General features: G+C 44.0%; 1 protein-coding gene across 6 annotated transcripts in view; it reads left to right on the top strand.

The window, feature by feature from the left end:
- Positions 1-12,449, top strand: part of osbpl8 (oxysterol binding protein-like 8) — an 81,068-nt gene extending 68,619 nt beyond the window's left edge. For 3 of the 6 annotated variants that reach the window (XM_041963771.1, XM_041963772.1, XM_041963773.1), the window contains 14 exons: positions 50-275; positions 870-1,054; positions 1,636-1,717; positions 1,811-1,909; positions 1,998-2,094; positions 2,209-2,307; positions 2,602-2,699; positions 3,458-3,547; positions 3,837-3,973; positions 4,102-4,287; positions 5,166-5,319; positions 6,919-7,021; positions 8,101-8,206; positions 8,295-12,449. In XM_041963771.1, the coding sequence (XP_041819705.1) occupies positions 50-275; positions 870-1,054; positions 1,636-1,717; positions 1,811-1,909; positions 1,998-2,094; positions 2,209-2,307; positions 2,602-2,699; positions 3,458-3,547; positions 3,837-3,973; positions 4,102-4,287; positions 5,166-5,319; positions 6,919-7,021; positions 8,101-8,206; positions 8,295-8,424 (1,792 nt within the window). In that variant the 3' untranslated portion in view covers positions 8,425-12,449. The remainder of the gene's footprint in view (positions 1-49; positions 276-869; positions 1,055-1,635; positions 1,718-1,810; positions 1,910-1,997; positions 2,095-2,208; positions 2,308-2,601; positions 2,700-3,457; positions 3,548-3,836; positions 3,974-4,101; positions 4,288-5,165; positions 5,320-6,918; positions 7,022-8,100; positions 8,207-8,294) is intronic. The other 3 variants (XM_041963775.1, XM_041963776.1, XM_041963774.1) reach the window with 2 other exon arrangements.
- The last annotated feature ends 473 nt before the right edge of the window (positions 12,450-12,922 follow it).

Here is a 12,922-nt window from a genome sequence, read left to right as displayed (position 1 = left end):
GGTGCAGCTAACAGCTACCATTTTACCACCCAACCCACCCTTCCTCTAGGTTCAATGACAGCGACCATTTGAAAGACCCAGACCTGTACTCGGACAAGTCAGACAGGGAGGGTGAACAGGACCATGAGGAGTCAGACCCAGAGGGCCTGGAGAAAAGCGAGGAGAGCGACAGCGACACGTCAGAGCGGCAAGACGACTCATACATCGACCTGGACCCTAATGAACATTTGCGGGAAACCCCGTACCTGGAACAGTCCCATGAGGAGCTGGGAGAGGTAGAGGACGAGTTTGTTTCAAATCCACTTTTGTCATGCCGAGCTGTTATTAAAACCTGTTGTTGACGAAGTGTGATTGCAGCAATGCACCATATTCTCAAAGGATTTCCAGCGCCCAATTTTGTCTTCAGCTTGAATTAAAACTTCAGCCAAAAGCTTCTTTTTTTTTGTTATGAAGTTTCTTGCATAACAAGTGGAATTAGCATTTTTCCTCCGCTGGGGCTAGCAGGAAAGCTTGGACAGGCTTTGATCACAGCCTGTGTGGGTTGGTGTGCATTGGTGTGACTGTGGTACGAAGATAAGTGTGAAAGTCCTCGTGTGCATTTCCTTTCTGATGACATGTGAGTTTGACAGCTCACTAATTAAACAGCGACTGAAGCCGAGGGAAAATCTCTCTATTTAAAAGCTAATTAAAAGCTGCAGACCAGTTGCCCAAACAAAACACAATGAAACGTTTCATCATGTGGACGCTCGTGCAAGAATGTGAGTGTTTGTGGAAATCTGTCGTCATATGACATGTCTGCAGTATTATCTCAGGCTTCATGTTGGGAAAATACATCACTTCTCTTCCCTCGTGTCTGTCCTCTTCTCCAGGCTGGCGAGGCTGCGCAAACAGAGACGGTTTCGGAGGAGAATAAATCTCTGATCTGGACTCTGCTGAAGCAGGTGCGACCTGGCATGGATCTGTCCAAGGTGGTGCTGCCCACGTTCATCCTGGAGCCGAGGTCCTTCCTGGACAAACTGTCAGACTACTACTACCACGCAGACTTCCTGTCAGAGTAAGCCCTTCTCTTTTTCCGTTTGCTCGAGGTTTTTTAAATAAATAGTTTCAAATTTCTAGAAATTCAAGAAATTCAAATCAAATTTCCTCTTTTGATATAGAATGGAATGAGAGTCGGCTCAGAGTTAAGGTGTCTAACCTCCATAAGGACAGAAATGTAGCACTTTTTACATCTAATTGGATAAACATTTATTAGATGATTGTGTATGATGGCCCTTTTTCTTCCTCAGTACAGAAATAAGAAGGTATTTTCCTGTGTGTGCCCACTTCTGTATTAAGTATTTAACATCAGACTGCAAATCATTTCTAATTTCATTCATTTACCAGCCATTCCTTTTGTTGCAATGTGCCTCTAGTTGGAGCTGAGTGACTGATTGTTCTATAAAATGTGACACACGGACCCTTTCATTGAATGTGCCCCTAAAGCATATTCAGGGTGTCTTCTCTGACTGTGAGGAAGTTCAGTGGATGCTTACGTGCACAATGACAAGCAGAGGGAAGCTGAAAGAGATGTTGAAGAAAGTTCTACGTGCCGAGTTAATCAGCAGCTGTTATGGTCTTAATTTGTTTCATTCTCAGGGCTGCGATCGAAGAGAACGCGTACAACCGGATGAAAAAGGTGGTGAAGTGGTACATCTCTGGATTTTACAAAAAACCAAAGGTCAGAGGAATAAACATGTAGGAGAGACTTCATGTTGATGAGCTACATAGAGAATACATGCTTTCATATGTCATGTTGGTTTTTAATCCACAGGGGTTGAAGAAGCCGTACAACCCCATTATTGGAGAGACGTACCGCTGCATGTGGCTGCACCAGAGGACCAACAGCAAGACCTTCTACATCGCAGAACAGGTAACGACGCATTGGCTGTCAGTGATGAGATGACTCAGTGGCCGATGCTCATTGTTTTGACTTGATTTCCAACCGATTTTTCCTTCAGGTATCCCATCATCCTCCAGTGTCAGCCTTCTACGTCAGTAACAGGAAGGACGGGTTCTGCCTCAGTGGCAGCATCCTCGCCAAGTCCAAGTTCTATGGTACACCCCCCCCCCCCCCAAAAGCCACTTAATGTCACCCTATTCTAATAAAAACATGTGCTCATTTGCTGTTCAAGAGCATCTGTCCGCTGACTGCTGTTGTTTGCATTCCAGGAAACTCCCTGTCGGCCATATTGGACGGGGAGGCTCGGCTCACTTTTCTCAACCGGGGGGAGGACTATGTGATGAACATGCCCTATGCTCACTGTAAAGGTCAGAGTTCAAACTGCTCCCTCTCGCGCTATGATCTCACTTCAGTGGTGGTTTAATGTAGCTCGAAACTCACTTGATCCGCCGTTTAGCGTGTCACTCAGAGAGCTCCTAGAAAGCACAGTAGACCGATGCAGAGGTGAAACAGATAGCGCATAGAGCACACGCAGTGAAATGATACCAAGCCAGAGGGTTTGACACATCTGTCAATCAGCTACCAAGAGCAAGACTTAAAAGTTGTGTCCACTTTCTGAGCAAGTTATCTGTGCTGACTGGATTTTCTCGTGGTGCTGGTAGGCATCCTGTACGGCACCATGACCCTGGAGCTGGGTGGTCAGATCACCATCGCCTGCGAGAAGACGGGCTACAGCGCTCAGCTCGAGTTCAAACTAAAGGTATGGCTGTGTTTTCTTGTCTGAAACAAAGGCACTCCAGTTAGAGTCAGTAGGATCTTCAAAGCTGCTTAGTGCTAAACTTCTTCCTCAAAGTCCGTTTCTCATGTGACTCTTCTGAATGTCTCACGCCACCACCAACTCCACCGTTCCACTCCCTCCCCACCTCCGACAACCATCCCATCCTCCAACTGCATCATCCTGTCATGAACTAGCGACAGGTACATGTCAGGGAAAGCAAGCAGTGGAATCAGTATTAAAATACAAATCAAGATAGATGTCTCTCATTAGACTTATAGTTGCAGCAGTTTTTGCCTCACATAGATTAGTCAAGTGGAGAAAGTGCTGATGAATGCAGTTTCTCTATTTGAACCATTAAGTGTAAGTTCTTTCATTAACAAAGTTTAATTGGAAGTTGACAGTGATTGCTAGCTTAATTTCTTTTGTTGTTAGGTCTTAAAATCTGTAGTGCTGAAGTGCTCATAAGCCTTACCTCCAAGTCTGGTTTTCTTCAGCTACGTTTCTTTTGTAATTAAGGCGAGGCTATGCTGAACCAAACAGAACCAAATCATACCGTAACATCCTGTTTCAGTTCCTACAGACTAAAATTACGCGTAATAAATCACAGTATTTCTCTCCACCGTAATTGCAGCTTGTAAACCGTGTGTATGCGCGTATGTCTCTTCCTTTCCCCTTCCTTCTGCTTATATCCTCACCACCCACCCTCTCCCTCCTCCTCCTCTCTCTCCCCTCTCCTCCAGCCATTCCTGGGCAGCAGTGACAGTGTCAATCAGGTCTCTGGAAAGATCAAGCTGGGAAAGGAGGTGTTAGCTACGCTAGAAGGACACTGGGTAAGACACGGCTGTTCACACATTCTTCTGAGGACTGCTTGCTGTGTAATAAACCCTGATGTGCACACAATATGCAACATGCAGCTCATGCCCAGGATCTGTGTTATATCTCAAACACTTTTCTGATCCACAGTCTTCTCTCTCTTTAAAATCAGCTTTAGTTTGACTGTTTCTTTTAGGCCTTTTCTGGTGGTGTAAATGTCTGGTATACAGAAGAGAGCTTCACAATGTTTGTATCCTATGTTGTCTTGACACAAATAAGAAGTGCTTTCTGACTTTCTCCTCACAGGACAGCGAGATCTTCATCAATGACAAGAAAACCGGGACGGTGGACACCTTCTGGAACCCAACGCCGGAGCTGAGGCAGAGTCGACTGACCCGCTGCACCGTCCCACCAGAGGAGCAGGGAGAGCTTGAATCAGAAAGGTGGACCCGACAGTTATGAGCATATCAGTACATCCTTTTAACCCAAAAAAAAGATTGGAATAACAATAAGCGCAGAGTTTTTATTCCCCCCGAACAGCTTCTGACTTTGTCCCCTCTCAATCCGTCAGACTGTGGCAGCACGTGACCCGGGCCATCAACAACAAGGACCAGACCGAGGCCACCAACGAGAAGTTCATCCTGGAGGAAGCTCAGAGGAAGTCGGCCCGCGAACGGAAGGCCAAGTGCGAGGAGTGGATCCCCGCCCTGTTCGAGCAGGACCCGGTCACCGGAGAGTGGCATTACAGATATGCCGAGTGAGTGACCCCTCTCAATTTACTGTACAGTGACGGGCTAAAATAATGGGGCTGCTTCACAAACAACCAACCCCACAATATGAAGTGTAACAGTGTAAAAATGAACTTGACATTGCTCTCTGGAGGGCAAACTGTGTAATGGCAACATTGTATTTTGCATGACTGCACTGCAATTTCGTGTTGCTTGTAGGTGGATGCAGTGCTTATACAGTTTCTGTGTCAAGCTAATATCAGCCAATAATATCAGTCCACCCTTTATATGAATGGCTGGAGTCCACCTTTGACAAAAATGACCAAGCAAAAGCCTAAAGCGGACATTGGATTAAGACGTTGGTGAGCTTTAATTTACTGGATTGGATAATAAATAATTAACATCAACAATCATATAATGAAAACCTGCAGTAATTTTTAGAGACATTGATGCATTTCAAGGAGAATATGTTTTTTTTTTGTGGAGAACAAAGAACAAAACTTTAATGATAGACGCTCGTGTTAAAAAGCATGTGAAAAGTGCAGCTGCCTGAATAAGAATGACAGAATTACACTTCAGAGCCTGAAAACAAGTCTGTCCTCCTCCTTCATATTGAATTGACCAGCGTGGCAGGGTGCCATCTAGTGCTGATTCCCTGTAACTGCAGGGGTGACATCCAACCTGCTATCACACTGGTCTTGATGATGTCCGTCAGTGCTTTTAATATATTATATGATGCACTGGAGAGTCCATCTTCTCTTTCATCCCCTTTCTGTTTCTCTATTTCACATTTTTCTCTTTCTCTCTTCCTGTCTTCCATAATCTCTCTGTCGTTCATGTATTTCTCTGTCTCTGTCATCTTTCATGTCTTCATCCCGCCCCCTGTGTCTCTCTGCCCTCTCCGCAGCACGAGGCCATGGGATCCGCTCAACGACCTGATCCAGTTTGAGAAAGACGGCTGTATCCAGACCAAGGTCCGACACCGCACCCCTATGGTACGTTCTGGCAGTCTTATTAGTCTGAGTAACCAGGGGCCGCGGAGGGACAATTGCAAGTGCCAGGTAGGTCGTCCCGATCGAAAACCGCCATTTACAAAAAAAAAAAGCAGCTCGCCGCCTCAGCCACCTTCCACGCAGCACCCGGTGCACCGTCTTCATTGTCGCTTCTTCTCTTTGTGCCATCATCACTGTGCCGCCGTCGCCGTTGTTGCCTCTGCTCCTTTTTTTTTTTGTCTTTTTCCTGTCTGTTTTTTCTTTTCCAACCCTGGCAGCTGCTGCTCTCTCTGTATGGGAGGGAAGCTTTGGTCAAACTGCATGCTGAAGAGCCGAAAACCAGGTGTTCTCCTTCCTTCTCTTGGCTTATGGAGAAGAAAAGGATCTTTTAACATGAAGGACTACATGTTTTACACAGAGCCTTATTTGGACATATTGTCTCCCTGCAGGCTCAAGACTTAACTTTTCTTGTATTGTGGAAAAAATAAAATAAAATGTATTTCTTTTAACTCTGTTTTTGCAATCTTAATCTTAAATGAGATGAAATTAAACTTAAATGTAATGAAATGATAATAAACCCTGGTACACTTCTAGAACTGTGACACTATCCGATATCAGTATGGCGTTAGCAAACATTTGGTTTGTGCAGTTTATTTAGTTTTCTCCCATACAAAGTCGAAAAGAGAGAACAGCTCCATCCATCACGTCAACAGGCCAACCACCACCATCAGCCAGCACGCCCGCCTCCACCCTTCACCTGTCCTCATCTTCATTTGATCTGTACCTACGTTGTGTTTGCTCACTTGGCCTCGTGTTGAGAAGCTAAAGGCTGCTGTGCCGCAGTCGCTGCAATTGCCGCTCATATGATTGGAGTCTGTCAGACTGTTTTATTTTGTTTGTGTGTGTGTGTGTGTGTTCAAAGTAACCACCTGCCAATGGCCTAGCTGGTGATCTGCCTGTTTGTTCAATGCATCAGTGTCTCTCACGGTCAACACTTGCAGTATTTGCTTTGGCTTTTGGAATAACACCAGTGGAGCGATAGGAAAGATTATTCTCGGGAGGTAAAAGCCATTAAAAAACATTCTTTCTTATTAATGTTTGTGCACTTCGTCTGGCAAAATCTGAAATGTTTTTGTGCCGCCAACCTTGCATCAACCTCAAAATCTGATTTGCCTGACAAAGACTCCAGGCCTGAAGAAGTGCAGCACATTAAATAATGCATTCAGAATGAGAGCTGTAATCCAGTTTAATCCCTTTGAACTGAATTATTTTAATGTCCCAGCTCTTGGCAGATTCGGTTAATTTTGGACACTGTTTGTGCGTCATTGTTGAGTGTAGTAAACGGATGTGGCTGACTGATGTACCAGCATGCCTTGCACATCATCTCATTGACGCGCCGACGCCGACTCGCATGTTTGTGTAGGAGTGTGTGTGCGTGTGGGGGGGGGACTCTTGCATCATCACACCGTTTTGTTGCATTTATGTGCATGTAAACAATTCAGTTAATTCCCATTTTTGAGTCTTTGATCTTGTGTGGATGCTGAGATGTGTTTGTATGTGTTCTTGTTTGGTTGCAGCTGTTGTGTGTGTGTGTGACCTCTTTGTTTGACCTGTTTCTCTTTGCGTGTTTGTGTGTGCTTGCGTGTGCATCTGTACGTGTGCGTGTAGGTAACGGTGCCAAAGAGGAAACCTAAGAGCGACAAGCCCAAGAGCCCGGAGAGTGGCTGCTCTTCACCCGAACCCGACCGCCAAGACTCATCCGGCAGCGAACGTGAGCCACGTCACATATAAAAAAACACATAGAGGCTAACATGTGTAAAACTGTCTATTTTGTTGTTGTATTTATAGTTAAATACAGCTGATAATATAACAGATAAACAGCAGCCCAATAAGCAGGTAAAACAAACAACTAGAAACTAGATTCACTCTGGTTATAAATTAGTATTTTTAGACATACACAGTTGCTTCACCAGCCAATAGATCAGTATATTTTAGTGTAAATCAGGTCCTAACTAGATGTTGAAATACCAAATTTAGCCCAGTTTTAACCCAGTTAAGATCTAGCTCTTAATATGCAGAACACCACATGAGGGCTCAGACTGTGGTGAATTTCTGATAATGTGATGTTACTCAACAGCGCACTCTGGTGGTGTGAAAGTGATGGTGACAGAACAGGCTTGTAATTCATATTGTTTAATTCAGTTGAAGTGTGCACACACACTAACATCAGAATCTAAAATGATAATTAACTCAGAGCTAATAAGGTGTTTTTGCACTAAAAACCTGAGAATGACTTTAACATGTAAGCTTTCAGCAAAGTATCTTCAATTCTCAGAGTATTAAAACGCATTGAATTAAGTTCCCCCAGAAAGTCCTTAGAGCTGTAACAATAGTTGCAGCTTTTTTTTTGTATGCGTTTGCAGGCTGTTGAGACACGTTATACATGAATGAACTACAAGTTAGACTGGACTATGAGCACAGGAGGCTGTTTCATCCTTTTTTGTGGAATTTTGAGCACCATCAAACAAATAGCAAACACTGTTGCTATTGCTAGCCACAGCGCCAAGAAAGCTCATCGACTTTGATAGGAAAAGGGACAATTTATTATTTATCAGTTTCAGGTCACACACATTAATTGATAATATTATGAGGAATAATTGAAACATTGAGCTGGGAATAAATGTGATAGAAATGTTAATAAATTCATGTACTTAATAAATAATCGTCGGCCTTATTTTCCCCACTGGGTTTCCATCTCTCTTTGACCAGGATGATCCTCACAAATATATTAAATTGCATTATATCTGGTATTAAAAATGTCCTCAGTTTAATTAACACACTTTGTTGCAGGACACAAAAGCAAGCATAGCAGTCGTCTGAGGAAAAAAGGAGCAGACCTCAGTGAACTTCAAAGTGCCATTGAATCTATAAAGCAGACGCAGGAGGACATCAACAGGTGAGGAGGGCGTTAGCATTACTGTACCACGAGTGTGACCTGATGCCTAAAGTCTGAGCATCTCCGCTTCATTTCTGTGTGTCCGTAGGAGCATCGGTGTGCTGCGGAGCCGAGCGGCCGGCCGGGTGGAGGGCAGCTCCTTCCTCCAGCAGCGCGACTACGTCATCATTGTTTTCCTCATCCTCCTTCAGGTCCTGATCAACTACGTCTTCAAGTAGCAGCCATACGCCGCAGAGAGAGAGAGAGTGACGCCCTCACACACACAAACACACTCACGTACTCTCTGAACGTTAGGCGTCGCAGTGGGGGGGGGCGGCTTAGAGGTATGAACTTTGACCTCTCACGATAAGTGACTACACCAGCCCCCTCCGACTGTCTTCTTCTCTGTCTTTATTAACCACACACGTCCAGAAAAGTGGAGCCTTCCACGCGAGAAGAGACTTTTTAAAAAACTTTTAACGAGTCCATTCCAAAACTCCGGGGAGATCCACAGATTTCAAAGAGAGAGGAGCAGCGATGGGGAGAGGTCGCTGGAGCTGAGATTCTGCTGCGATGAAGTCTCGACTGCCACTCCGGAGCTAACTGCTTTGCCTTGACGTGACAGGCAAACGCAGGAGACGTTTTTTAGCTGTTGTTTGTGTTTTTTTTTCCAATGGAGTGAAACCGCTCCATTGATTCGCATTTCACCTCAAACGACAGGGAACCTTTAAACGTGGAGACGAGTATCACGACTCAGATGGACACAGATAAAAAAAAAACTTTAATTTTAATGGATTTTTTTTGTTTGTTTGTTTTTTTAATAATTTTGTTTCGTTGCTTGGTGTGTCCTTCATGATTAGAGGTCTGCGTGGAACAAAAAGTGGTGATAAGGGAGAGAAAAACCAAGTGGTCCAATTTACGTGACTTTTATTTTTTTATTATAAGATACTTTCATATTGACCGGAAATGGACGAGGAAGACAAATAACACGAGCGATATGTCAAAAGGAAGAGAAGCTATAATTTCTGTTGTGTAACAAAACTTGCATACAAAGTCAATGTTTCAAGAAAAAAGTCAGATGTTTGACACAATGTCATTGTATACTGTAGGTAGCATGTACAGTATTGTGTCTGGAGGCACAAATGCACTGGAAATCAGGTGTTTGTGTCGTTGATATGGTCTTTCTTTTTTCAACTTGAGCTCAAGTGGACAAAATAACTTGGACATTTCGGCTCTGAGGAGATTTGGAGCATCAACAGAAGGTCAAAAAATTCAGATTTTTGTGTTGTGTCATGAACTTCAGTGACCACTGCCCTAGATCAGGTCAAGATAGTTTTAAATCAAAGTCAGCAAAGCAAGCGATGTAGTGGAAAAACTGCCTTCTCTCACCTAACGGCAAGTTAAAGGAATAGAATAGGAAACGCACTTTTTCGCTTTCTTGCCGAGAGCTAGATGAGAAGATTAACAACACTCTCATACATGTCATTTAAAACAGCAACAGCAACTGATTAGCTTAGCTTAGCATAATAGACTGGACACAGAGGAAAACAACTCGCCTGGCCCTGTTTGAATGGAACAAAATCCACCTCTGAGCACCTCTCAAGATCACTTATTAACATGCCTACAAGGCTATTTGTTGTCACCATCAGGAGTTTGCCAGGCAACCATCAGATACTCTAAGTGGCTGTGCTCATAATGTCATGACTATACTAATGATATAATGTGATAATTAAAGGTGCTGGTAGGTGGATTTTGTTTCCTTTGGACAGAGCCAGGCTGGCTGTTTGGAGCCTTTATGCTAAGCTAAGCTAACTGGCCGCTGTCTTTAGCTTTATGAACTGTACAGAGAGTGGATTGCAGAGTTGAGTTTTGCAACCATATATACAAAATCTAAAAAGTGGATTGACCAGCTGGTCTCCACCTATAAAAACAGACTCCAGACTGAGCCATGGAAGAGGAAACCCTCAGCACTCCCCTGCTGACTTCAGCGCCATAATGGCAAAGTGAATTTAAGAGCGTCGTTGCTTCCAGTGTTTTTGCGCCTCAGATGTTCACCAGGAAAACTAGAATAGACACTTTAGTAAGCTACTAGTGGAAGGAGGAGATGTACTTTTTTATAATTACTACTCTCACCATAGTAAACCATTCCAAATGTACGCAAGTACCAGCCAAACTCAGTGTGTAGAGTAGGAGTCGGCCCCATTCACTGTGTAAATATCCAACAGGGTGACTCGTTCCTAGCAGCGCGTGGCATTTCAGCAGCAAGGTTCGCGATGTAGACGCTCCCGCGCTCTGTGCACAAGCCAGTCTTTTCAACCTTGTGTGTCTTTCTGTCCACTGCTCTGTAGATACACATGGACACGTTAGTGGGGTACACAATTAGATTCACGTCAAAAATGCATGAGAATGGTCTCAAGAAGCTGCTGTTATTCAAGCAGTCGATGCAGAATGATATAACTTTTTGGAAATTTTGTCAGTAGTTAGTATGTGCATCGTGGTTCCAATCTGTTGCCTTCCTCATTGGACACTTAGATTTCAAAATTTTACTCTCAGAAACAGTTTGCTAGATAATGACGTTCAGAAATAAATGGTGGACGTAACACCCTTATGAGGACTATGACTTGTGAGGACTGACTAAGCTAAGGGCTGTGTTTAGCACTGTTACACAAAAATACTCGAGCCCCAGCCATCGTTTGTCTGCTGAAAAGTTACTTTGGACCCCCGTATTTGTTTTTATGATCAGCCAAGGATGATGGCAGCATATTAGAACCAGTACCTGACCTTTTTAACACTGTCTGTCAGGATTTTCTCCGACGATGCGAGTGAGTAACTACTAATTGAGGCAATTCAAAAAGAGTCAAATCACCTCTGGACCATATCTGAGTATTGATTTTGTATATCTCTTGGCCTGTCATGATGTTAGCCTTGTCGACGTTTACATATCTGATTGCCTCCGCCGTCAGCAGACTGTTGAGCGATGAAAACTTTGTAACGCTAACACAGGTTTAAAGACAAACTGGTAGCATCGCCGGGAGCCAGCTGTACCCCCGTAAGTTACCCGGCTGGCCCGTGTGTATCTGTACGTGTATTTCTGTGTATCCTCATTGCCTCGATTGCTCATCTTAAATAGCGAATCCAGATGCTAGAATGTGGAGAAATAAGTATATACCAGTGCCTTCTAGAGTCGGACTGGGGAGGGGGTAGGTAGGGGGTTTAGTGGAGGAGATGGGAGGTCGGCAGGGATGCGGTGGGTGTGGTGTGGAGCATACAAATGTAGCCAGAGTCCAAGTCTCAAGGTGGACTGATAACAAAGGGAAAGATCTGGAATATTGGTTGGCGGGGGGGGCTTGGAGTGGGACCATGGTGGCAGCTGTAGTCACCGTAGTGTTTTAGAGCGGACGTGCCATACGAAGCCTTAGAAACGAGTCTGACTCCTGCTCCACAGCTCGCCACGCCCACCCAGCTCCTGCCTCCCCTCTTGCAGCGTCGCCATAGCAACTCACTCGTAGGTTTTTCCGGATGCTGATTCCTGCCACAGGAGAGGGAGGGAGAGAGACCACTCCTCTCCGCCGTCGTCCTTGTCCCTCTCTCGCTCTCTCACACACCAAATTCAGAGGGAAGTGAACATCTCTGCCGTCTGCCGTCGCTGTGTCTGTAAAATAATGTTTTATTTATTCTTCTTTTGTATGTCAGTTTATCTTGTGTGTGTGTTTTTCTGCTTGTAGCATTAGGTCACTGTTCTCTTTTATTGTTTTGTTTTTCAATGCTGATTTCAAGAACAGTTTGTTTTATTCCACTCCTCGTCACTTGACGCCACACACATGCGACTGTCCTCAACTTGTGCACACTGTCAATGTCAACTGCCCCTCCCCCTCGATTTTCCACACACTCCTACCCTTTTGCCTCTCTGAGTACCTGAATATATTTACTGTATCCCCATGGCAACTATAACTTCCTGGAAGTTTATGGTCACATGTAACATAACAGAATAAAAACAAATGACATCCTGGGGTCTTCTGTCTGTGTTTGGTGTGAAGACACACACACGTAATTGTGGGAGTGGTGACATCACAGTCACTGTTTTATGTGCATTTCTGTTACTGCAAACGTGAACAAGTTGTCATTATGCAAGTCACTTAAAAGCGTAGGTGACGTCAAAGCAAGTGCATCAGGAAACGCATCACTCTGAAAACCAGTCCACATCCCGGCCGAGACTCAGCTGGACGGGAGAGGAGAGACGAAGTAACATCAGAAAAACCAGATGGAGCAAAGTCAATGAATAGCAATACGATAAAAAAAGTAAATTGAAGCAGGCCTGATACATGGACTGAAATAATGTCTGAGAGAGGCAGAAGTGGGACAAAGGGAATTGGTTTAGGGTTTTATAGATTTAAATCAGATTTATTTTAAGTTTGCTTGGGATTGCTTATTTGCCATCTTATTATCAAATAAACATTTTTCCTCTTTTTCCAGCTGAACAGATTTTTGATCTCTCATTTTAATTTCATGGGCAACCACATTTCAGTCCCATCTGATGAGCTGGTGCACACTGAACAACATGAAAAATAAAGTGTATTTCTTCAATGCAGCTGCAGGTCTAAATTCTAGGACTAACTTTTAACACCAGAAAAGCCCTGACGCAGCCGGTTGATGCCAAATTTGAGTTTCAAGGCTGAATTATAACTTTTCAAGCTTTCATTAAAAGGTTTTCATGTTTCATTATTTGTTTTTATTTGT

The sequence above is a fragment of the Chelmon rostratus genome, chromosome 22 (assembly GCF_017976325.1).
Source record: "Chelmon rostratus isolate fCheRos1 chromosome 22, fCheRos1.pri, whole genome shotgun sequence".
Taxonomy (NCBI): Eukaryota; Metazoa; Chordata; class Actinopteri; order Chaetodontiformes; family Chaetodontidae; genus Chelmon; species Chelmon rostratus.
This window is presented reverse-complemented; position numbering and strand designations above follow the sequence as displayed.